The sequence below is a fragment of the Phalaenopsis equestris genome, unplaced genomic scaffold (assembly GCF_001263595.1).
Source record: "Phalaenopsis equestris unplaced genomic scaffold, ASM126359v1 Scaffold000202, whole genome shotgun sequence".
NCBI lineage: Eukaryota > Viridiplantae > Streptophyta > Magnoliopsida > Asparagales > Orchidaceae > Phalaenopsis > Phalaenopsis equestris.
This window is the reverse complement of record NW_018164644.1, coordinates 4680120-4707132: the sequence shown is the minus strand read 5'-3', so window position 1 is coordinate 4707132 and position 27013 is coordinate 4680120. Positions and strand designations below refer to the sequence as shown.

General features: G+C 31.8%; 3 protein-coding genes across 4 annotated transcripts in view; all 3 read right to left on the bottom strand.

Annotated features, from left to right (window-relative positions):
• Positions 1–15199, bottom strand: part of LOC110022691 (probable protein phosphatase 2C 67) — a 33851-nt gene extending 18652 nt beyond the window's left edge. Inside the window, exons 1-2 of one of the 2 annotated variants that reach the window (XM_020721767.1) lie at positions 15035–15199; positions 8541–9032 (exon numbers count right to left, since the gene is read on the bottom strand). In XM_020721767.1, coding sequence (XP_020577426.1) covers positions 8541–8962 — 422 coding nt within the window. In that variant the 5' untranslated portion in view covers positions 8963–9032; positions 15035–15199. Of the gene's footprint in view, positions 1–8540; positions 9033–9162; positions 9352–15034 lie in introns of those variants that run through there. The other variant, XM_020721768.1, reaches the window with a different exon arrangement.
• Positions 15200–22010: 6811 nt separating this feature from the next.
• Positions 22011–22628, bottom strand: LOC110022731 (glycine-rich protein 5-like). The gene has a single exon (XM_020721805.1). The coding sequence runs from the start codon at positions 22590–22592 to the stop codon at positions 22011–22013; it is 582 nt and encodes a 193-aa protein (XP_020577464.1). The 5' UTR covers positions 22593–22628.
• A 3448-nt stretch (positions 22629–26076) lies between these two features.
• The window catches only part of LOC110022730 (glycine-rich protein 5-like), a 1535-nt gene continuing 598 nt past the window's right edge, over positions 26077–27013 (bottom strand). Inside the window, exon 2 of the mRNA XM_020721804.1 lies at positions 26077–26087. Within this exon, the coding sequence (XP_020577463.1) occupies positions 26077–26087 (11 nt within the window). The remainder of the gene's footprint in view (positions 26088–27013) is intronic.

Here is a 27013-nt window from a genome sequence, read left to right as displayed (position 1 = left end):
CAATAAAACGTTGCACTCAGGCAGAGCCAGAAATTTTTTTTAATGGGGGCGCAAACTTATAAAAAATTCTCTTATTTGAAAAATTGAAAAAATTGTTCCAATTTTTCTCATAAAGTATAAGTACACAACATGAAAATTTACTAGTTCTATATTATAAAAATTTAAAAAAATTCATGATAATTTGTACACTCGTTTCATCAAAATGAAATATTTTTATTTAAATATCTCAACTAAATTTTAGACAAAATAAATTTTGAAACTGGCTCCACCTATGTTTGCACCCCCAAAACAGTAATTTTATGTAATGACCAGCTCTGGATCATATAAGCATGTAACCAGACCACCAATACTCCCATAATGGATATATAATATGCCATGAAAAGCAATTCAAGACGTTACATTTTTTATACAAACTCAAAATAACTCTGATGCACCAAACTTGTAGAACATGCAAGATAACTCTGATGCACCTAACATGTAGAACATGTTAAGTATGACTTGATTCAGAGTCATACTTCTACTTGTTGAAAGCTGTTTTTTCAAGTTAATGAACTTCTTACAACAATAGTGCCAGTTGTATTAATGCCATAGGTGAAAGAGAGACGGTGATGGCTCCAAATTCAGCTCATAATGCGCATGCTATAAAAATACAGTTTTTACTAGCAGAAGTGCTATAAAACTAACTTTTGATCACAGTGTAAAATCACACAATAACAAGTTGGTTTCTGCTAAATTCTATAATTGTTTTTCTTCCAACTATTTCAAGCTCAACATTTCATATAATTGTTCTTCCATGAATTTTGTCAATCTCACTTTTTCATAAGACAGATTTTTGTAGAGCATGTTCAGTAAGACTTGATTCAGAGTCATGCCTCTACTTTTTGAAAGCTGTTTTTTTCATGTTAATGAACTTCATAAGACGATAGTGCCAGTTGTATTAATGCAATACGTGAAGAGAGATGGTGATGGTCCCAAATGCAGTTCATAAAGCACATGCTATAAAAAAAACCTTTTCTAAGCAGAAGTGCAATAACACAACTTTTGATCACTGTGCAAAATCACATAATAACAAGTTGATTTCCGCTAAATTCTGTAATTGTTTTTCTTCCAATTATTTCAAGCTTAGCATTTCATATAATTGTTATTCCATCAACTTTGTCAAGCTCACTTTTCATATGACATTTTTTTTAGTCATACAGAGTGTATATAATTGGACAAGAGAATCATCTCTAGCCTAATCTAGTAGAAGCTGCAGGGTGACGGTGACAACTTATGCTTACGCAAGATTCTCAGTATGTAATAGTTAGAATAACTACAAAAAACAAATTTTGCTAATAAAAACAAAAAAGAAACATTAGTAACAATGCGCAGCATAAGTCAGTCACCACCAAAAGATAAGAATTAGCAGGACTAAGCATTCTATTCAGCCGTAATATCATTAAGCTTCTTTTGTGCTTTATATATCAAAAAAATCATGCTCTCCTATAAACATGCAAATTGCTCCATAACTCAGTGCATACGCTGATGAAGTCATAAATGGGTGCACAGGTAAAAATGAAAAATGTCTAAAGAATATTTTTTTATATCGATAAAACTATTTTGAAAAGTTTAAGTAACTATCTTTTTTATAAAGAATATTTTTTTATAAAGATATCTATCATGCCCAAATGAAAGGGAACTCTGATTTTAGGAGGGGAAAAAATATTTCTTCTTCTTCAATTTCATATGAAACTATTACAAGAAAAATAGAGGAGACAGCTCCCACAGTAGGAAAATCATAAATTAGCTATAATTCCCTATGATTAAAAAAAAAAAGATACATGAATTATAACATGCCAATAAAACTAAGCTCTAATAAAAGAAAATAATAAACGATACTAAAAATAAAATCTTCCTAAATAATTCCAACACCCCGCTCAAGTTGGAGCAAAGATATCTATCATGCCCAAATTGCTTACAAAGAGCTCAAAACTAAGCCCGAACAGTCTTGTGGTAAAGATATTCGTTATTTGTTGAGCAGTAGAAACAAATGACAAGCAAATAGCTCCACAATAAATCTTTTCTTTTATGAAATGTCTGTCAATCTCCAAATGCTTTAATATTTTTTGCAATGCTTATGATAGATTTATTGTCAGAGTACAACTTCATTGATATGTCTATCAGAATTCATGGCTCTTCAAGGATACCATTCAACCATAACATCTCACATACTCCATTAGTTATAGCTCGATATTCTGTCTTGGCACTACTACTTGCAATACATTATGTTTTTCACTTCCCCACGTAACCAGATTTCCCAAGACATGAGTATAGTATATGGAAGTCGATCTCCTTTCAACAACTAAGTCTGGCCAATTTGCATCGGTGTAAACCTCTATATTTTGTTGTGAGGTTTTCTGAAAGAGTAAACTATTACCTGGTGTAATTTTAAGGTAGAGAATCCTATTAATTGCTTCAAGGTGTTTCTTAGAAGGCAAATGCATAAATTGACTTGTCAAACTTACAACAAAGACAATATTTGATCGTGTATGTGATAACTATATCAATCTTCCCACCACCTTTTGATATCGAGTTGTATTCACTGGATCACCTTCCATTTCATCTCCTAGTTTTTAATTGGGATCAACTGGGATGTCTTCAAGCCTACAACCACTCATCCAATTTCCTTTAGAAAGTCAAGAAAATACTTCAGTTGGAAAATAACAAACCTTTTCTTTGATCTATCAACCTCCATGTCAATGAAATAACTAAAGGATCCCAAGTCCTTGGTCTCAAAAACTGATGAAATGGGAGCCTTAAGCTTATTCATTTTATCTATATCATCTTCCATGAGAATTATATCGTTCACATACATAATCAATATGATTATCTTCCCATCATTTGAATGCCTAAATAATATTATATAACATCATTGCCCTTGAGTATACTCCTGACTTTTAACAAACAATGTAAACTTCTCAAACCATGCTCTTGGTGACTGTTGTACACAATTTTGTGTCAAACTTTCCATTAAATTCCATAAGAGCATTCAAAGACACTTCTTCATATAAGTCCGCGTTGAGAAAAGCGTTATTTACATTCAACTATTATAGAGGTCAATCAAGATTAACTGCAAGTGACAGAAGTAGCCTTATAAAGTTAAGTTTTGCAACTAGAGTGAATGCCTCTAAATAATAAATCCCATAGAACCGAGTAATTCTCATAGCAGCTAGTCTAAACTTGTGTTGTTCTAAAGAGCCATAGAATGTACCTGATTTTAAACACCCATTTCATCCGTCAGTTATCTTTCCTCTAGATATAGATCAACCACTTTTCACATCTCAATTTTTTCAAGAGCTTTCATCTCCTCAAAAATAGTGTCCTTCCACTGGAGACTTTTAAAGCATTCTACACAGTTCTCGGAAACTCCATATATGAATAATCGTGGGGTAAAAGCATAAAAATTGGTTGAGAGGATTTCATATGATACATAATAGGACAATGGATATTGGGTGTAAGTCATTTCCACAATGGGAAGTCTAGACACATTAAACTCAGGATTCAAACTACGCTCAGCCTCAGGACTAGAAAACTCGGAGTTTGAAGATGAAGTGGAATGATAAAGAGCTCAAGGATTAGTGAGGACATTACATAGGTTTGTGAATTATGAGCAATGCAAAGGATTCGTAGACCTTTTCTTTTGAGTTGTCCTCTATTGCGAGTATACAAAATCAAACGATAACACTGCCATTATTCTTTTTCATTTTTCTTTGTTGTTATGAGCATCATGAGATAACATTGCAGGAATTTCAATAACTTAAAGATTTGACGTACTCTCTTTTAATATCACTTGGGTTTTTAGATTGATCAATCAAGATTGGAAATACACTATTTTGTGAGTCTTCAATCTGAAGAAAATACTAAAATTGAATAGACACATCATTGTTTTAATCTTTCCCTTGAAGATGAGGTGAAAAAAATATCTATAATTAAAAAAAGATGACATCTATAGCATCAAATATTTTTTAAAAATTAGGATAAAAAACTTTATACCCTTTTTATTTAGGAGCATAACAAACAAACATATATTTTTTTGCTCATGGTTCAATTTTTTTGGACTATGGATATGAAAAGCAGTACACCAAATATCTTTAGAATTAGGGAAGATGAGAGCCAATTTTTGGAAAAAAAAAATTGAAAAACATCAAAAGTTGTTTCGAAGTTTAAACCTGTATTGGGTGTTCTATTTATGAATAATGTATAGTGAGAACGGCTTCACCACAAAGATATTTAGGCAACTGATTGGTACTACAAAGCCTGAGCTTACTCCAATAAGTACTTGTTTTTCGTTTCAACTAACCCACTTTATTGTAGAATATCGACACAAGAGCTTTGATGAATTATTTCTTTTTTAAGAAAAATTGATCCAAAGTGTTTTTGAAATACTCTAGGTTATTATCACTCTGTAATATTTGCATGGTTGTTTGAAATTGGGTTTGTACCTCGTGCTAAAAAATTTTAAAATTATTTCTGCTTCAAATTTTATTTTATTAAATAACTTAACCTAACTTAGTGTAATCATCAGTGAAGGTCACAAACTATTTTTTTTCCCAAAACATGTAAGAGTTTTATAAGGATCATTTATATCGTTATGAATCAAAGTAAAATGGTGTAGTGGATTTGTATATTTGCAAAGAAAATGATGCACGGTGATGTTTAACAAACCAACACACTTCACATTGAAACAACATATTTTTATTCTGAAATAATTTGAGAAATAATTACTTTAAATAATAAAAACTAGGATGACCTAACATATAATTTCATTATTTTTAGAAACATAAATAGATTTTAAATTAGTATTTTGACATTGTTTATTGAAGTCAAGTCCATCTTCAAAATAATAGTCCATTTTTTCTTACAACTGTCAAACATCCACCCAGTGATCAATTCCTGAAACTCACAGTAAGAAGAATAGAAGTTAATTTGGCATTGATACACAATAGTAATTTTACAAATGAACATAATACACGTAGATTAAGAACATTAATGACAGCGCAAAGGGTTAACAATGAGTAGAGTTTGACATTTCCTTTTTCAATAATTACCAAGAGGGAACTATCGACAATTTGACATTTTTATTACCTACACAAGATTTATAGAAGAAAAAAAAAATTAGAATAACCCGTCATATAATCAGTTGCACTAGTAAATTAGTCAAGAATGAGGACAATTACGAATAACACTTAGCAAAGTAGTGGTTAGAGAGTTATCCTTCTGTACTAAAGAGCAATATGAAGTCGGGAATAATTTTGTATTGAAATAATCTTTACAATTACACCGATTGCTCCCTAATAAAAGGGATTGCATTCGAGTTAGCAGACTGCTCCTGAATTTCTTCAGCAGTAGCTTAATAAGTTATACCTTTATGATTGGATTTTGATTTCCGATTTGTTGATTTTCTATGAAGTTTCCAACATGTCTCTTTCATGTGCAATGATATTTTGCAATACTTGCACCATAATTTTTTTGCTCTTCTTTGTCATTATCAACTATTTTTGAGAAAAAAATCGAGTTCTCCTATTCAGTGTTACCACATGAATCGGTGTTGTACAAAATATTTTTTTTCTATACTATTCATGTCTAACTTCAGAAAAGACTTCTAGAATTAAGGATAGAGGTTTCCTACAATGGATTTGACCTCGAACTTTATCTCAATTCCAATTAAGGCCAACTTAGAACATGTAGACCAATCATTTTCCTCTCTTTTCTTATGACGAGCATGGTCATTTGAATACCCCCAAACAATATCATAATATTGAACGAGCTTCTGCCATGATTTTACTGACTGATTGTAATACATTGTACCATCACAGTAATTTTTCTTAGATTTTCAAATTTCAGTTTCCAACAAAAAAAATTGCGAAGAATTCTCCAAGTCTTAACTCAAGCAGTGAGAAGGAATAGATACGGCTTTCCTATGAAAATTTTCATAGAATTGATAAGCCATGTTGTTACCAAAGAATTTTTGGATTGCCATTTTCTTAGATTCCGATCATCAGTAATAGGTTTTGGGATTTCTGCAGTTAAATCCCCAATTTTGCCTCTCCCATCAACCTCCATTTTTATAGATTGTTCTTACTCGAGATAATTGTGTCAATTAAGTTTTATAAATATGAGATGAGATAGTAATTTCTGAGGAGAATATTTAACCGATATACTCATCAAGAGAGTTGTCGAGTAAGGTACGATGGTTTAGGAATTACGGAAAACGATCGATGTGGTAGAATTTATGTGAACTCCCATCAACATTGCTAATTTGTGCGTTATCCTCAGAAGATGAAAAAATTGATCAAGAATTGTGTGAAACTCCTTTATGTGGTGACCAAGAATGACGCAGAACTCTTATATGACGCAATTGATTCACTTTCTTTCGCAAGCAGTGCAAAAATCCCTTATGATGAGATCCCGATCGTTGTTTTTAATCAAAAACGGTGCGGAACTCCTGGACTCTGCGGTCTGTTCACTTCGCTGCACACGTTTGTACCTCGTGATCTTGTCATTGTCTTCCCAGTCAAGACAAAATTACGACCTTGCATCTATACGCGATCCCAATCTTTGTAGCTAGCTTTAATCGCGACTGAATTGCTTAGCCGAAAATTTTAATTGTGGTTGGATCGCTTTGCAACTAGCTCTAATCACGACGAGATCGTGATAAATACACAGGTGGAGGAGAATACGCTACACGATCGTCGTTGATCGATGCCTTCCTCTAAGTGACGCGATCTGGTTGTCTCCTTCCCAATGATCTTTTAGGGTAGGGTTTTGATACCATGTGATTTTAGGAGGGGAAAAGATACTTCTTTTTCTTCAACTTCATAGGAAACGATTACAAGATAAATAGAGGAGATGACTCCCACATTACGAAAATCATAAATCAGCCATAACTCCCTATGAAAAAGAAAAAAAAAACATGAACTATAACATACCAATAAAACTTAGCTCTAATAAAGAAAAAGAATAAATAATGCTAAAAATAAAATCTTCCTAAATAGTCCCAACAGGAACAAACAAAACATAACTTAGAAACTACAAGAAACTTTACCATTATATCCGGTCAGTACTGTTTTTCAAATAAAGCTCAACAGAAGAAATATTTTAAGCATAAAATTTATTGGCAAATCAGTCGATTGTTACAATAACAGCTAATAGAAGTTATAATGCCCTGACATAAGAAATTTTTTGATGGCGCATTTCTAAATCTTTGTAAGAAATCATCTTAGGCGCAAATCAGTCAATTGATTAGCCACATCTTAGAGAGCCACAGTAGCAACAAAATGGTCACAAAGATCTATGACAGTTGGGAAGAAATGCAAGGGGACGCACCAGCAAAAAGCTTTTGCCATGGAAGTCATGAAGCAAATTTGAAAACCAATACACTTTCCTGTAAAGTCAAGTGAAGATCAACGGGTGAGGGCAGATGGTAGATCGGACAGCCCATTCAAGGTAATAAAGAATTACTGATGCTTTTATCAGGCAAAATACAAGGACTTACAAAAGGACCCCAGACAATTGAGGTAGCAATATGTAAAATTTATAATGTTTTACTTCTTAAATTTAGCAAAGAGAGCCTTAGTAGTTAAAAAAATATAAATATCTTCTAAAATTTATATACCCATCCAATAAAAACAAGAAAAGTTGAATGATTTGACCTTGAGCCTAGTTCCAGATTGCACTATCCAATCTCGAGAAGAGTTAATTCATGTCATAGAATAGCTTAATCCAATTTTGAGTCGAGCAAGAATGGTGTGTTAACTTTAATGTGAACTAAAAACAAACCCTATTTCAACCAATTATCAGTCTCATAACATAATTTTTTGTTTCGACATTACTCTTACTCATATATATATAGATTCATACATGTCAACGCATAGATGCATGTAAACACATTAATACAAGTCCAAATAAATACAAAAAAATATGTATATGCATTCAGACATGTGTGCATATGCATTACAATCCACACTCAAGCTAGTTTTATTTGATCTAAACTCAACGCTATATAATTTTGCTCCAAGTTGGAGTTGGCCAATTATTGTTAGAAGGCCTATCGACTTCAATTTAAACTTGATTCAAACCAAATGCTGGTCCGATTTTTTAGTGACCTTTGACATTCAAGCTAAACATGCGAATGTAGAAAAAAAAAATTTAAAGTCTAATAGAAGAAGAAGAAGTCACAGAATAAAGATGACTAAAATCATGGTTCTTCAATTAGGATAATGAAAATAATACATTATGGTACATGTTGGAAGAACCCAAGAACCATATGCAATGTTTGCTTATAGCTATTCAGATTGGTACAACAACAATACATTTTGCTAAAACAGTAGTTAGACTTAGTTAGCTACATATGGTTGCTTCATAAGTAGGTACAAACATGAAAGCTCTTTGGTATGTGCTAAACTACCTACCTAACTGAAGGGGTAAAATAGTGGCTAATTTTGAAAATTGTCTTTAAAGAAAAATGTTTGCATAATTGTAACGTAAATAAGACGGAAAACCTCAATCTCCCAGGATATTCAAAGCTTGCATCAGGAAGAACAACCCAAGCATCCTCCATTGCATGCCTGGATCCCTTGTCTTCTGCCGCAGCAGCATCTATCTTGCATAAATTGTCAACAAATTGGCCATGAACTTCTTTGGAACTGCATGATATTGCATCTTGTGATGTCTTTTTAGAATCAGGCATCTGTTTGTCATTGCCTCCATATGGTTTTTCGCCATCACTTCTTCCAGTTTGGCCAATTGATAAGGTAGGCTTACTCACACTTCCATCTACTGCATGGATATTCAGATTTTTCTCTCCCTTCTTTTCTTTTTCCAAATTACCAGCAGCCACATCAGTAACTTTGATCCTCTTTGCTATGAAATGCTCATCCATAAAATCATCTTCATGCATAATATCAGACAAGCTTTTCAGCATTCTTGCGGTGATGGTGGGCAAAATTCACATGTACAGAAATGACACCATTGAGGGCATAGCCTGAAAAATTCTGTTCTTGCAACCACAAAAGAAAAAAGTGAAAATGGAAGCTGTAAAAAAATAAATAAATAATAGCAGTAGTTTACTATAAGTTAGAAACATCAATCATATCTATAAAACATCTCATTGTCTTGTATTACTTGGAATGGTTGCCAATCATTATCATAAGCCTTTGCTGAGCTCACGATAACAGCAAACATCAATGAGGATCCTATAATTGCAGTCATTTATCCAGCAATAGATTTAAGAAAGCTTGCTCAAATTATATTTCCCAAGAAGTTCATCAGATAAAGGAGTACTTCTCCTAAGATTTCAAGGGGACAACCCAAACAACTTAAGTGGAAATAAATCTTTACGTTCCAGTGTAGCAGATAAAATTGAGCGAGATCTAAACATGTAGCCAAAATTTGCTAAGCCAACAACAGTTTACTAATATGATGTAAAAGACACAAACGAGCATAGAGCATGATCAGCTCCTTCTGCAACTAAATAAAATGCATTGGTAAAACCTTGTGAGCCAGTTGTCATAATAAGTGATTTTCTACTTTTAAATAAGTAGGTTGAAGATTAATTTCCAATATAATGCAGAAGTTTGCTTTCCAATATTCTTGGAAATCCATATGGATAAGTAGGCTTATTATGCTTCATTAACTTACAGAATTGCGTTACTTTTCTTCATCAAGGAATCAGGAAAACTAGAAGCATGAGAATCACAAATAGAAAAAGACACAAGTTCAATGCAAAGATCAATGATTTGATCAATTTTGATAAGAGATAAACGAAGTACTATTACAATGTATATAACAAAAAGAGGATAATTATGAAAGGATATTAAATATAGATACTAGCAGGATTAGCATGATAAAATGACCTTACAAAAACATTGCAGAAACAATCAAATAACATCTATATATATATATATATATGTGTGTGTGTGTGTGTGTGTGTGTGTGTGTGTGAATAATAGAATAAAAGAGAAGTCAAATTAAAATTTTAAGTTGTTAAGAGCTAGGATAAGAAGGACAAAAAACATATCAAAGGAGAATAATAAATGCGTTAGGATAATATGGTAAAACTATAAAGGTGAGCAGAAGTTATATTTGAGGTTATTCAGACAGCGTATCAAAATTTTATAATTTAGCCAAACCTAGCGTGGAGATGGCATTTTTATCATTTCAAAAGCAAAAAAAAAAAAAAAACTTTATGATGATGTGCGGAGTAATAAAATATAATCTTAAAAAAAATATATGCTTATAAAGATCATATGAAAATTAAAAGCAGCACAAAAACGATCATGGACAAATCAAAAGAAATTTTGATCTAACTAAGAGAAAAAGGGTCTAGACTTTTGATCGATTCAGAAACATAAAGTGATGATTATAAATTCTCAGCTCTAAATAAAAACTAGAGGGAAAGAATACAGCAAAAATGAAAATATTACTCTGAGAAACTATTAAATGAGAGTTTTTAAGGGTTTTCTAAGATAATTCTGAATAGAAATAACAAGCTTTATTCTAGAATGATACCAAAAAAAAGAATAAATTGGCACACCAATAGATGCATAAAGAATTCATTCAATTCAAATAAACTACAATTGAGATTTGAAGGGCTACAACTGATATTAAAGTGGTTTGGTTAACAAGTTTTTAAAATGAAATATTAAAGACAAAAATAATATATCAAATGATTATAGAAGAAATATTTTCATAATATAATTCAAGCACAAAGAAGATGTTCAATATTTTCATAATGATATGAGACTTTAATCAGTCATTCAATGAAATAAAGAGGAAAATATTAGAACACAAGCTTAGAAAGATTGTATGAGTAGCGAAAATCAAGCTAATTCTATAATAAGAAGATTAAATATGGATTTTATTTTTGTGCTAAGGCAATTAATGAAAATAGATATAAACCAAATAAATGGTCTTCATATAGTTTGTATTGAGCTTGGGAACGCATGTCACTGACTACAAAAATAATTCATTTGACTTGTACATTTTTGGTAGCCATAAATTTTGCCTCCTTAATGTCTGCCAAATGGACCCACCATCCAACCCATGGATTTCTCCTACAGTTAATGCTTGCAGCCCATGAATTTAGCCTCCTCGATGTTCGCCCAACTAGCTTGTCTAATGCCATCTCACCAAGCTATGGTACAATTGCAATTATTTTATAATTATTATTTTCTGATTTCATATGTTTCTTATTAGAAGCCATGTAAGATTCCATAAATACCTCAAAAATATTGGAATGAATTGCTCGACAAGCTCTCTACAATTCTTGTCATGGTATCAAAAGCTTTTTTTCTTGCATGTATTTCCATTAATGCGGCTTCCACTATTATGCAATCTTCATTTTATCCGCTTTTTCTATAGCTACATCCTTCATCGGTGCATTACCATTAATATTTCCCATTGTTTTAGCTTGCACGGTCGCATTGCCGCAAATTATTCAAATTGTTGCAACATTCATTGCTGCATTATTGTATTTATTTTTTATATTTTTTTCCTGTAAATAGAATCAATGGAAAACAAAAACAATACCTGCAGAACCTTGGTTTTGAGTTCTTCTAGAAATTGAGAGAAGCAATCTATATCCAAAGAGAGAGTTGCAAAATATCCATTCAACATATTGAGTAAATGAAGAGCTATCTAATGCGGTCATGGTTGCTTCAGGTTGCTTCAAAAGATCTCAAAGGAAAAAAAAAAATAAACTAATAGGCCATTTATAAGGCATATAAAGATCGAAAAGTTTGCTAAGAGCACCTAAATAATATCAATAATTGGCACTTGTTTTACAGCACTATATGTTTATTAACAAATATTTTTATGCTTTTAAAGTCTCACAAATTTCAATTTTTAGCTCCTAGATCATTGATTTATAAGCTACATACCATATGACTTAACTCATATACTTATCCTAGAAACAAAAAAGTCATGTTCGATGAGTCCTTATATTGCATGAAGTTTTAAATAATGTGAGCTAGAATAATGCCGCAAAAAGAAATGAAAGCCCTTTAAAAAAAGAGAGGGAGTGGGGGGAATTGAAAAATTTACCAAAATATAAATAATAGTAGAATAGAGATGAGTCTTTACATAAAATATAAATTTGATTGTTCACTTGAAAGTTATAAAGCCAAACAAATGGCCAAAGGCTGTGTTCAAATATATGGGCTAGATTATCTTAAAATATTTACTTCAATTGTTAAAATAATTAAATTCAAAAATCTCTTACCATTAATAGTTAATCGGGAATGAATGACAAATGAAATTGATGAAAAGAATTTCTTCTCATATGATGACCTGGAGGAAGTACATATAACACTTCCTACCAAAAGTTTGCTCAAATACAAAAGTTAAAGAAGTGTATATTTAGAAAGGAGTTATATGCATTAAAGCAAATCTTTAAAAGCATTGATTGGAAGGTTCGCCAAAATAATGCTCAATATAATATATAAATAAAAACAAAATCATTCATTTTTTTTGTGTAGCGCACAATGTCAGGTGAAAGGAAACTCTTTATAATACTAATTAATGCTAACAACATCATCAAAAAAAAAATGGTGACTAGAAATGAATGGAGAATTTAAACAAAAAGCTCAAAGTAATGATCAGTATGACATACAAATAAAATCAAAACCATACATTTTTTGTGAAACACACAATGTTAGGTGAAAGGAAACTCTTTGAACTACTAATTTATGCTAACAACATCATCAAAATAAATAGTAAATTAGAATAAATAGAGACTGTAAAGAAAAAGCTGCTTTAAGAAGACATGGCATAGGTGAGTTGAAGTACTTTCTTAGCATTGAAGCATACTCTAGACTTAAAATTTTCATTCCATATCACAAAAAAAAAAATATATTAATAAATCTATTTAAATAGATGGATAAGTTGAAATAAAAGTCTGTCGAGAGCACTGTATAATTTAATCATAAATTTGAAAATGCTCCACAAAACACAGTATAAAAAACTTCCGATCACTAGTGGGAAGACTTACCCTTACAAGATTTGACATTACCTATAGTGTTGATGCAGTAACTCATTTCATATGCAATTTTAAACACGTCATAGTGTACCAAATTTTATAATATTTGAAAATAATCCCGAGTAAGAAATTATATTTAAAAAAGAGAAGATTTGACTATTAAAGCATACATATATATATGTTATATAGCTTCTAGGGTTGATAATTAAAAGTTAACTTCAGCATAATGCACATTTTTAAAGTAATTTCGTAAATAAAATGTAATGGTGAGATCTAATGCAGAAGCCAAATTTAAATCTATGGCAATGAGAATCTGCTAATTGCAATATTTAAAATTCAAATGGAATGCCCATAGGGCTCTATCATGAAAGTGAGTAAGCCAACAATCTTATACATCATCCCATGCAACATAATCATACTAAGCTTCTTAAAGTTGATATACACTTTATAAAGGAGATGTTAGATAAAAATCTAATTTGTTATATGTTCACTATCACAGGTGAACGACTTGCGCGCACACTCACCAAAGGATTACCAAGGCAAGTTTTATAAATTATTTGAGTAAGTTTACAATAGATAATAGACATTCATTCACTTGAAGGGGAGTATGAACACATGCAAACTATAAATTGCAATAGAAAACCAAGACTTGTGTCATCCTGCATTAGAAGTGGAACAATCACCACCTATACATATTTAGAGGCAAAAACATTCATCAAAAACAAAAAGATTCATTGCAATGTAAATCTAACCCCTCCATTGGACATAATTTCACAATAAATGCCTTCCACGGAATTGCAACCAAACTATTGACAAAAAGAATCTCCATCTCATGTAATGTAACAAAGATTTCCCATAGCAAGGCTATATATTGGACAAAGCTTTAGAACCAATTATGTTCAAAGCTAAATTCAAAGTACATTAAATAATTTCATCTGAAGTTTACTTGTTAAAACCATGATCCCTTCTATATAAAAGGAGGTAAGACTTTGGATTAGATTTAAGGGCTATCTAGTAACCCGTTGTGCAAAAAAAAAGTTGGGATTAAAAATAGAGCCTGCCAAACACTTCATCAGCTGCAACCAACAACTAAGCAGCCAAAGAAAATTTGGTCAGCCAGATGCTTCTCAAGATTTAAACCATTGGAACTCCCAAAATCCTACTTGAAAAGGGCTTATCAAATTCAAATTTGATAACTCCCACATTGAACCAAGAATAACCTTAGCATTGAAAGAAACTAATTTTAATTATTCTGTCTTAATCTCTTTCTCATTTTTCTCACAACAACCTTGCTCTAAATCCTGTCTGAACATTCTCTAATCTCACCTATTTTTGGGTTAACTTTCATGCCCAACACCCCTTTCACTCTGTCTCTGCTTATCACAAATTTGTACAGATCCACACAAACGAACCGAGATGAATCAGCCTTCTCTCTCTGTACTACAAGAAAAGAATCGGAGATAGAATCCCTGCAGTATTTATACAGCATCTCGAGTTGAAACCCTATTTCCTATAAAGCAAGGAATTGGAGATCGATTACGTGCAATATTTCTACAGTCAAACCCAATTTGTATTTCATCATTAACCCCTGAATTCATTATCAAAAACCCTAAGGAATATAAAAGAGGAAATTTACATACATAGCACCCAATTCTTATGCATTTACATATCTCACACCCAAACTTTGATTTTTACTTCCTAAGCCCCTTTCATTGAAAAGTAGATTTCTAAAATCCGCCTTTTCATACATAGCTAAAGGTACTTTAACAGTAAAAATCAGAGTTTGGGTGTAAGCTATGTAAATGCATAAGAATTGGGTGCTATGTCAGAAAAAAAAAACCTCCTTAGAACAACCATCATCATCAGTTTAGGCAGCTAGCTCAAGAAACTGGATGCAATCGCAAAACCGCACTTCAATCCCGGACTAAAATAAGCGAATAGCAACGGCAATAGGCTGGAGGAGAGAATTAACTACCTGATAAATAAGAAAAGCAAGCTAAAGAGTGAGAGATTCGTTACCTCTCCCCACGACGACGACGACGACGACGACGACGACAAAGCCTTTGTTGCGGAAAGAGGAGGATGACGAACTCATCAATTTCGGAGGCGTGCAGTTTATATTCGGGTGGAGAGCGTGTGTAGGGCTGTCAAAACTGCTGGATTTTCCGTGAACAGTTCTCGTGCGAATAATAGTCATACACGATTTTTTTACTCCGAATAATTAAATTATATAGTATTTATAATTAATTAAAAGTAGAATAAAATTATATTTAAATGATATTTTAATATAAAATTTCGCTCAATTCTTAGAATTCTACGAGACTGATTAGTATTGTCAAAATGGCTCTTTGTTTGTGAACACCTCAAAATCGCTCGACCGGGTCTAGTGGTCGGCAGCGATCGGTGACGAAATTAAGTTGGACTTTAATTTTTTTCTATGTTTTGGTCTAATTCAGACTTCAAGCTCTCCTCCCCTCATGAGAGAGGAAAATTTTTCTGTCTGGACTCCGGACGTAGCTCTATGTGCGAACTCCAATAATATGTCGTCATATGTACTACATCGCGGATATTATTTCGGGATTATTGAAAAGAAATCAATATATTTCACTTCAATAACTCAGAAATAATCTCTGCGGCTCCACTTCAATAACCCGGAAATAACACTGTTGAAGTTATTTCGGGTTTATTTATGTGTTATTAAAGAGAAACTTATATATTTCAGTTAGGTAACCCCCGAAATAACCCAAAAATAACCTTATCCCCAAAATAACATCGATGAGGTTATTCCTGTGTTATTTTGTAATTATTACGAAGTCTGCGGTTTCACTTTAATATTTTTTTAGGTGGCCCCAATATAGCATACATGTCGGTAAATTACTGTGAGTCCGCACATAAAGCTACGTTCGGAATCAATATATAAATTTTTTTCTATGAGAGCGGTGGGCATCTATTTACAGATTCTTAATTGCAATAAATGAATAAATATGAACCACTCTGATCGAATGACTCGGAGATATTTCTTTAATCGGACAATATTTGAATACATTAACGATGTCAGAATTGAGCGATATCAAGCTTGTTGGGTTCATTTTGTCAAGAAGTTCAATTCAACTATGAGCTCGTCATACTTGAAATCAGTTTGACCTTTCAAATATGCCCGAAAAGCTTCCAATGGTGATTTAATTGCTTGATTTGATCAATTTTAGTAACATTGTCCATTATCCCACATGTGGGAAATAATTACACAAATTTTCGAGCTATAAAGTCAAAACAATGATGAACTTATTGTAAACAGTGGGCGACGACTGATACTGGTGGACCGTAGCTGACAAGTAAGGCTTTCAAAATCGCTCGTTGTTCTATTTGTCCGATGAGCAAATAAGCATGACACAAACTATTTTTTTTCGCTCGATATATAAATGAGCCGAACACAAACAAAGTTTTTTCATTCATGCTCGACCCGTTTTGGCTTGAAATAATTAACTAGTATTATTTTTAAATAACTTAATTACCTACAAAGATTTATAATCAATTAGAATTATTAATTAAAAATAAAATAAATATATACTAAATTATATTTAAATGAATATCTTAATTTAAACAATAACATTTAAATCTCGCTCTTACCTCTAACAATCAAAGTATGTGTGACTAAGGTTATCAAAATGACTCGTTGTTCGTGAATAGCTCATGTTCAGCTCATTAAACAAACGAGTCGAACACAGACATATTTTTTGAACTCGATATATAACAAGCCGAACATGAATAGTGATATTTTTTTAACGAGCTAAACACAAACAAAGCTTGGACTCGCCCAAGCTCGGCTCGTTTACACCCCTACCAACATGTGGTGATCAACGACGGGTGACAACTGGCGATCGACAACGAAGTGATGTTAGACTTCAGGTCATTCTCTAAGCTTTAGTCTTCTTTAACTTTCAAGCTCCCATCCCATCATGAGAGAGGCGTGGTTCTTCTTATAAAATTTTGGTTGCAATTAATAAAAGAATATGTACCTCTTTGATTGGACGTACCTCTTTGTTTGGACAAACTGAAGAGATTTCACTAGTTGAGCGATGTTTTATGGGCATTTGAGTGTCATCACGATGTTGAAATTGAGAGATATTAAGCTCGTTGGATTTGTCTTGTCGTGACGCACGATTCGACTATGAGCTCGCCTTATTCAGAATTTGTTTGACCTTTCAAATATGTTCGAAAAGCTTCTATAAGTGATTTAATGGCTTGAACCGAGCTTCATTTAACTTGGATTTGACAAAATTTCATATCATTGGGTCTGTCTCGTCGGACCGACCAATTTGACTGTGAGTTTGCTAAAATCTGAGCTCTTCATGACTCTCAATCGAAATATTACCTAAAGATTCATGTCATGCATCGAAATTCATACTGAGTGTTGAAAATTTAGTAATGGAGCATCAAACTTAATTTCTTGTGTTATGACTCATTTGTGTAACTCAAATACTCTTGCAAATAGTAACATTTTGGTGCAATGCACTTCGTATAATTGCATTTTTTTTTAAAAATATTTAGATACATATCACTAATTTTTATGTATTTACATATCTAATGTTTAAATCTAATTTTTTTATCATTTTTATCATTAAAATCTTTCATGTCCATCATTCTAATTTTTTAAAAGTGTCGTGTGTAAAAACTGGAGTTGAGATGATAGATATGTAAATGCACAAGAACTGTATGACATATTTGTAAATTTTCCTATTACGTAAGAGATAAGCGTGTGATTGGGATGATTTGAGTCAAACAAAAAAAGTATATGTTAGCAATTGCTGCACGTGCCAATGAAAATGGATCCACCTAAAAGAGCATTTAATTCATTAAAAAAATCAAATATATAACTCTCCAAATTAAACTCTTATATTTTTTATACATCTCACACGAAATATTATATTTAATTACAATGTACTTGAAATTACATTAAAACCTCATTAGTTATTTCCTCCTCAGTGCGCTCACATCTCGCAGGAAAAATTATTTCATACATACGGTGTTTGATCTGCACTGCTCATAACAACAAAAGTTACATTTTTGTGGGCCCAATTTTTATTTATTTTTTAATTGAAGGAATGTGATGAGCGGTGCAGATCGGAGACCGTATGAAATAATTTTTCCATCTCATAGAGCCTTTCACAACGGTTGCAACTTCTTCTTGCGCATGTGTTCTTTTTTATTTTGATTCATGTTTTTTATTTTTTAAATATGCTTGATCAGTGCATTTTTACAGATTTTTAAAATGTTTAAAATTTTATTGAGTATTTTTTAAAAAATAATTTAAAATATTAGAAGATATTGATCATATTTTATTTCAAATAAAAATATAAAATTAAAATAAAAAAATATATATAAAACAGAGTGATTCACAACAGCCCCAAAAACTCATAATCGATTCTATTATTTATCTATTATAAAATAACTCCTGGAGCACGAACGGTCAATCGTATCAATTCTTAGCGCTCATAAAAAAAAAATATATATATATATATATATATATATAAATAAATGATTAGTTAATTGATTAGCCTCAGTCATGAGTCATTAAATTTCTAAAGTGGCGTTGTCCACACTCAAATTTTATTAGTACTAATATTACGGAGATTCAAATCTGTGGTCAATTGCATACCTTTTAAGTAATTTGTTTTAATACCAAATATAATTTTGCATGTCAGAAAATTTGCGGCGGTAAAATAATAGATTAAAATATTAGAGCTGTATGGATATTCAATGCACACTCATGTGAAAGAAAGCAATCAGTACAGACATCAGAAATTTTTTATGTAGAAAACCTAAAAATGAAAAAGAACTCAGGGTTTTGTCAAACTGAAGAGATCCACTACAAATAAAATATTACAAGTAGAGTCCCTTGTTTCATGTGTGAGAAAATGTTACACAATCATTCGAGCTACAAAGTAAGTGTGCGAATGAACTTATTATAAGAGGAGTGTGATTGTTGATAGTGATCGGTGGCAGCCAACGAGTGGTGGTCGGCGACGAACCTCGTCTAGTGGTCGGCGACGAACCTCGTCTAGTGGTCGGCGGCGATCGGTGGCGAAGTTATGTTGATTTCAGCTCATTCTCTATGTTTTGGTTTGATTCAGACTTTAAGCTGGCAAAATTTTTTGTCCAGATTCCGGGCGTAGTTTTATGTGCAGACTCCAATAATATGTTGTCATATGTGCTACATTGTGGAGGTTATTTATGAGTCATTGAAAAGAAACTCATATATTTCACCTCAATAACCTTGAAATAACATTTGCGGGTTTCTCCTAAATAACCCGAAAATAATGACGTAGAGGTTATTTCGGGGTTATTTATGGGTTATTGAAGAGAAACTCATATATTTCACTTCAATAATCCCTGAAATAACAAAAAAATAACTCCGAAATAACCTACGTGGTGTTATTTATGGGTTATCCCCGAAATAACACCGCAAAAGTTATTCGTGGGTTATTTCTAGGTTATTGCAAAGTTTGCGGTCCACTTTAATATTTTTTAGGTGGGTCAGGTATAACACACGTGATGATATATTACTGGGAGTCCGCACGTAGAGCTACTTTTGAAGTCCAGACAAAAAATTTTTTCTATTAGCAGGGTGTTGCTCTATTTACAGAGTCTCAATTGTAATAAATGAATAAATATAAATCATTTTGATTGGACGACTCAAAAAGATTCATTTAATCAGACAATATTTGAGTACCTTAACGATGTCAGAATTGAGAGATAATGAGCTCGTTGGGTTCGTCTTGTCGAGAGGCTTAATTCGACTATGAGCCGTCATATTTGAAATATGTTTGGCCTTCTATATATGCCTGAAAAGCTTCCAATGGTGATTTAATAGCTTGATTTGACCAATTCCAGTAACATTATCCATTATCCCACACGTGGTAAATGATTACACAATCATTCGAGCTATAAAGTAGTCTAGAGATGAACTTATTGTAAACGGTAGGCAGGGGCCAATACTCATCGACCGTAGTTGGCAAGTAGGGCTGTGAAAACGGCTCGTTGCTCGCAAATAACTCGTTGTTCTATTTGTTCGCTAGCAAATAAGAAGAACATAAACAATTTTTTTTGCGCTTGAAATATAAACTAGCCAAACACAAACAAAGTTTTGCTCATTCATGTTCAACTCGTTTTGACTCAAAATAATTAATGAGTATTGTTTTTAAATAACTTAATTACCTACAAATATTTATAATCTATTAGAATTATTAATTAAAAATAAAATAAATACATACTAAATTATATTTAAATGAATATCTTAATTTAAACAATAAGATTTAAATATCGCTTTTACCTCTAATAGTCAAAGTCTATATGACTAAGGTCATCAAAATGAATGGTTGTTCGTGAACAGCTTGTGCTCGACTCTTTAAGCAAACGAGCCAAACACAAAAAAGATTTTTTAAGCTCGATATATAAACGAATCGAACACGAATAGTGATATTTTTTAATGAGCTGAACACGAACAAAGCTTGGACTCGCCCAAGCTCGGCTCATTTACACCTCTACCAAAAAGTGGTGATCGGCGACGGGTTACAACCGGTGGTCGGCGACGAAGTGATGTTAGACTTCAGGTCATTCTCTAATTTCTAGCCTTTTTCAACTTTCAAGCCCTCATAACTTCATGAGAGGGGCGTGATTTTTCTTATAAAGTTCTGATTGCAATTAATGAAAGAATATGAACCTCTTTAATTGGACTATCTGAAGATTTCACTGATTAGACGGTGGGCATTTGAGTGTCATAACGATGTCAAAATTAAGCGATTTTCAGCTCGTTGGATTTGTCTTGTCGAGACGCTCGATTCAACTATGAGCTGACCTGATTCAAAATTTGTTTAACCTTTCAAATATGTCTGAAAAACTTCTATAAGTGATTTAATGACTTGATCTGAGCTTAATTTAACTTCGATTTGACAAATTTTTGTATCATTCGGTCTATCTCGTTGAGCTGGTTAATTTTACTGTGAGTTTGCTAAAATCGGAGCACTTGATGGCTCTTAATCGAAATATTGCATAGAGATCCATGTCAAGCATCAAAATTCATATTGGATGTTGAATTTTTGTTGATGGAGCATCAAACTTAATTTCTTGTATTATGACACATTTGTAGAACTCAAATACTCATGCAAATAGTAACAATGTGGCATAACGTACTTCGTATAATTACATTTAAAAAAAGAATATGTAGATACATATCACTATTTCTTATGTATCTACATATCTAATGTTTATTATTATTATTTTTTTTACAATTTTTATCATTAAAATCTTTCATGTCTCATAAAAATATCATCATTCTAATTAAAAAAACGTAAAATAAGCTCTTCCATGCATCCGTGTGAAGCGTCATGTATAAAAACTGGAGTTGAGATGATGGATACGTAAATAAATAGGAACTGAAACAATCTTCCTATTACGTAAAAGAGAACGGTGGTGATTTGGGTTGATTTGAGTCGAACTAACAAAAAAATGAATATGTCAGCAATTCGTGCATGTGCCAATGAAAATCCCAAATTAACTGTCAACAAATTATATATTCATTGGAATATATTAAATGCTATATATATATATATATCATTTAATCAAATTGAATTCAGCCATTTGATCTTTAGTGAGAAAATATTAAGTGTGATCAGCCGTAGATATGTATTAGAGCTCAACACCCCGAATACACTCATTAGCATGCTAGTATTATAAATCCACTTTTTCAAAAACACATAACACTGAGAGACAATATGAGGATGGAGATATTCTGGGCTTCCCTTGCCAAGAGTTCACAACAGAATCATTGTAATTCAGAAATTCAAGTTCATAATAGTTATTGTCAATATCATTCAGCATAATTATTAGTTATTACTCAGCAAACCAGCCTACATAGGATAAGGAAGAACATACTTAATAGTTATTTTTGCTCCATGCATAACTAGATATCTTCTTAAGGCAGTCCACCTCCATACCTTCACCCCCCCCCGCCCCACCCACCACCCCCACCACCGCCACCGAATCCTCCACCGGCACCACCTCCAGCTCCACCACCGTACCCTCCACCGGCACCGCCACCACCACCGAATCCACCGCCACTGCCCCCGATTCCGCCGCCGCCACCCAAACCACCACCACGGCCAGCTCCACCACCATGGCCTCCTCCACCACCAACACCACCACCCAATCCACCTCCATCCCCGCCTCCTAGTCCGCCACCGCCACCGGCTCCACCACCAAAACCTCCTCCTGCACCACCTCCGAGCCCTCCGCCCTCACCTGCACCACCTCCGAGCCCGCCACCCTCTCCACCACCGCCACCCAGCCCCCCACCTCCACCGTCTCCAAGTCCACCGCCACCACCAAGTCCCCCACCAGCACCACCGCCGAAACCGCCGCCAACACCACCACCACCTCCTCCATGATGGGGCCACTTCTGCTCCTCCAGGCCGCCATTACCCGCTGAAAGCTTCCTGCTGGCAGAGCAAGCCAACAAAAGGGAGGCCCAAAGAGCAAACAAAAAGAAGATTCTACTTCCACTACTGCCAATCTTTCCCATGTTGGTACTTGGGAAGTAGATTTAGCTAAGTGGCTTGAGCTAAGAGTATGGCGAGGGCTAATATTTATAATGATTTCTATTAATGGAGAATTAATTGCAGCTGATGACAATTATAATCTGTGATTAGAATTAATGCACTCTCATCCATCAACTACCAATCCATGTTAGGCGTATTTAATGAACCATGACTTTTGATTGCCAACCCTTGCCAGCTTGAGATGTAGATGAAGACTTTTGATAGCTTGACAAAACTTGATTCTCATTGTTTATTATTGCATGCATGCTTTAATATTACGCATGTTATCTCTGGTAGATCAGAGATTATAAATAGAAACCAATTGGTCAAATTTATTTAGAAATAAGAAATAGTATTTTCCACCGTCCTCTGTCACTAAATTTTATAGTTCTTCTATAACCTCTCTTAAAATGTTCTTCCAACACCATTTTTGTCTGATAAATATTATTATCTCTATATGGTAATACAACAACAATAACAAAAACAACAACAACAACAAAAACAGAAGCCTTAATCTCACTACTTGGGGTTGGCTACATGTATTATTTTTCTCCATTGCATCCTATTTGGTGTCATATCTTCATTTAGTTCTAATAAATTAAGATCATTTTTTATACAATAAGCCAAGGCTTCCTGGGTCTATCTCTGTCTTTCTTAGCATAAGTCGAATCTAAAACATCTACTCTCCTAATTGGATCATCTGATGGTCGACATTTAATGTGACTAAACCATCTCTATGTTGTAATACACATGTGACAGATATTTATGGTGAAAATATGTATCATTTATATATAATGCTTCATTCAATGGAGGATGTTATCATTTAACATGTTTTTTGCTTTTTTTCTCCATTGTGTTGTTTTAATATAAACAAATTCTTAGTAGCACATAGTCAATTAAGTAAAAATATAAGGTTTTATGTATTTTCAATATGGAATCAAATATTTGTTCCAGCAATTAGTATACATGTGTGTGTATGTAGTGCTGCTCCAAGTCATGGCCTTATTACCAGCTGTGATGAAAATTACAATTGATCACTTCTTTTATAATTAGAGGTCACTCTATATTCTTATATTTATAAGCTTATGATAAACATTTGTTTACATAAATACTAGTGACCAATAATAATTTATTAATGAACAATATTTTGTATAATAAAGTCATAAGTAATTGGTGCATGCTACATTATCTAAAATCAAGAGTAGTTTATTAATATTGCATAGAAATAAATAATAATAATAATTAAAATCATACAATTAATTGTACATTATTTATGTTATTTTGATTAAACTACCAAAAAAACATAATATATAAATTTTATTATGTTTATAAAAGTGGATTATGATTCTTCCCATATTGAATCCTAGTCTTGCATTTTAATTTGATTTAATGATTTCAATCATATCTTCCATTATATAATAAATATATATTAATTACTGAATTGCATTATTAATAGTTAATTGATGAATGAATATATATTCTTGCATGATACAAGGCATTTTCAATTTTAGCTGATAAAAAAATTTATTATTTAAATTTTTCATATAAATTGATAAATTAATATTAATTAATGAACTATTATTTGATTATAAAGAAATCTTTGAAATATGATCACGAGAATATGAGAAAACAATCAGACTGTTGTTTTAAAAAGGATTTATGATTATTCTCCCATATTAAATCTAAGCTTTTCATTTTAATTTGATTTTGATTACAATCATATCAATATAATAAATATTAATTAATGACTTATATTATTTTTACTTAATAAATGACTATTTATTATTCCAAAATTTATGACTTTTAAAATTATATTTTATACAAAAAATAATATTTAAGCTATATTATTTAACAAATAAATTTAATTAATCAACTAATATTTAATTAGATAGAATAAAAGAGACATAATGGTAAGAATAAGAAAAGACATAATATTGGCAACAATAAGTTGTTAATACTTCAATTTTAAATTCATCTTTCCATTAGTATCTATATATTTCTTTTAGCAATACTTTGAAGAGGCCATATGTGTTCTCTTAAAAATGATTTACATTATTAAAAAATATTTATTTATTCACCATAAATGATTTCTACATATTGAGTATATTAAAATAATTATACTATTTAATTCATCATATTAATTTATAAAAATGTAAGAAATGAACTAATATTTAATTAGACATGTCGAATTCAAAAGGCATAATCAAGAAAATACGAGCAGACAATCTTTACTAATATTTTATTACTGATATTGAATCCTTATTTTTATTTTAATTTTATTTTATGATTTCAATTATGGTCATATGATATAAAATAGATAAATATTAATCAATGGATTATATCATTATTAGTTATTAAATGAAAATATATTATTTCATAATCCATGATTTTTGAAATTACAGTTTATTAGAATTTTTTCTATTTAAATAAATTATATTAATTAACAAATAAAATTGATTAATTAATTATTATTTAACTAGATAGAAGCCAAAAAGACAAAATCACAAGTATATCAGAAGATAAATATGATATCTGTTATAATAAATGAAAACTTCCCTTAATTCTTAATTTTAATTTTCACCATTGATTTATATATTTCCCTGCATTGCTATGGAGAAGTTCTCTATCTTTTTCAAAATTTCAGATATACACACACACACACACACATATATATACACACACATACATATATACACACACACACACATACATACATACATATATGTGAATAACAAATATAAAATTATGCATTATGAATATTATTGGATAAAGGATACATATCCACAATATATATAGTTGATATGTATCTATTATCCAATAATATTCATAATACATAATTATATTTTACCTATATATCACGTCGTTCAACTTGACACAATAATGATGATGCATTAATAATTTGATACGTTGCTTTAATTTTTTGTCTTTTCGTTTTAATATTTATCTATTTTATCCAAAAACTTGGATGAGAATTTTAGCTTATACTTCAAAATATTTTAAAATTTTTTAATCTTAAATGATTTAATTAGTCTTTTATTTAAAATACATAATATTTAAATGCCTATTACAAAACTAATTGTTTTTCATTTATATTTTATCTATTATAATTTTAAAATAAATTTATAAATTTTCATTTATATGATATTCATACATTAAGCTATAATAATAAATTTATTCTTTTGACCCTTTTTATTATAAATTGTTAATAAGGAAATTGGTAAAATTTATAATTTAATTTTTTTCTTAAAATCATTTACGTGTACTAAAAACATCTGAAACTATATTAGTACATATAATTGTTAATATTTTTTAACATGTTATTAAAATAGCAAATTTGATTTTTCTTATTTAAATGGAATTCCATTTTAAATTATCAGCAAATTAATTCCTATTAATGGCAGTGATAATGAAAATTAAATCTACCATTCAATAACAAGGTTCAAAAGGGTAAGAAGTGGAGTAATATTTTCAAGAATAGTCTATAATAACAATAATTGCACTTATAAATGATAGAAATTAAATTAAATATTTTTATTTAATAGACTGTACGGTCAGTCACAGAATAAGCATAAGCATTCGTGGCTCCTACCCTTCAACTCATTTTAGAGAATGTGAAAGATGCATGAGACTGTACGGCCATTCTATTAGAAGATTTTTTGTGATTTGGACAATCACTTTTGATTCTGTTTGGGGCAGTTTATTTGGTGCGACGACGTTTTGAAAACACACATGATCTGTTTGGATAAACTGTGTTTTGGCAGCTTATGAGTTTTCACACCGCACATGTCTAGGTGTAGTGACGGTTTTCTGGTTGCGGTCTGGCTTTTCCCAAAAAATAAAAATTTGTAATAACTACCACACCGAACTTATTAACAGATTATTTTTAATCAGCTTATGAGCTGATTATTAAATAAGGTACAGTTGCTCCGAACAGACCCTTACACTGCATATTACTCTCACAAAAAAATTATCTACAATAGCAGTAAATATAAGTCGTGAGTTATTGAATTTAACATCTATATAATTTTGATATACTTTATAAAATGATTATTTTTGGAAGCTATCATTTCAACGGAAGAATTCACGAGGGAGCCGTCTAATTCTTTGCTATTTTGCCATGGAGACAACTCAATTTGTATCTCATGGTTGATTTAATAGAGCAATGACACGATCGAGATATTTTGCAAGCGAAAACGTGCTAATTTAGAAATAATAAATTATTACAGAACAAGGCTGCATAAATCGGGAAATACATATGTAGCCGGATAATCACATATAGTTATTAATATCCCAACATATATATTTTTTAAGAAGAAAACATTATGTTATGATAAGGTGGGTGCCAATAATGCGAGCTATCATGGGAGGTAATATTCTCTCTTTAAGGGGATAGTCCGCCGACGCC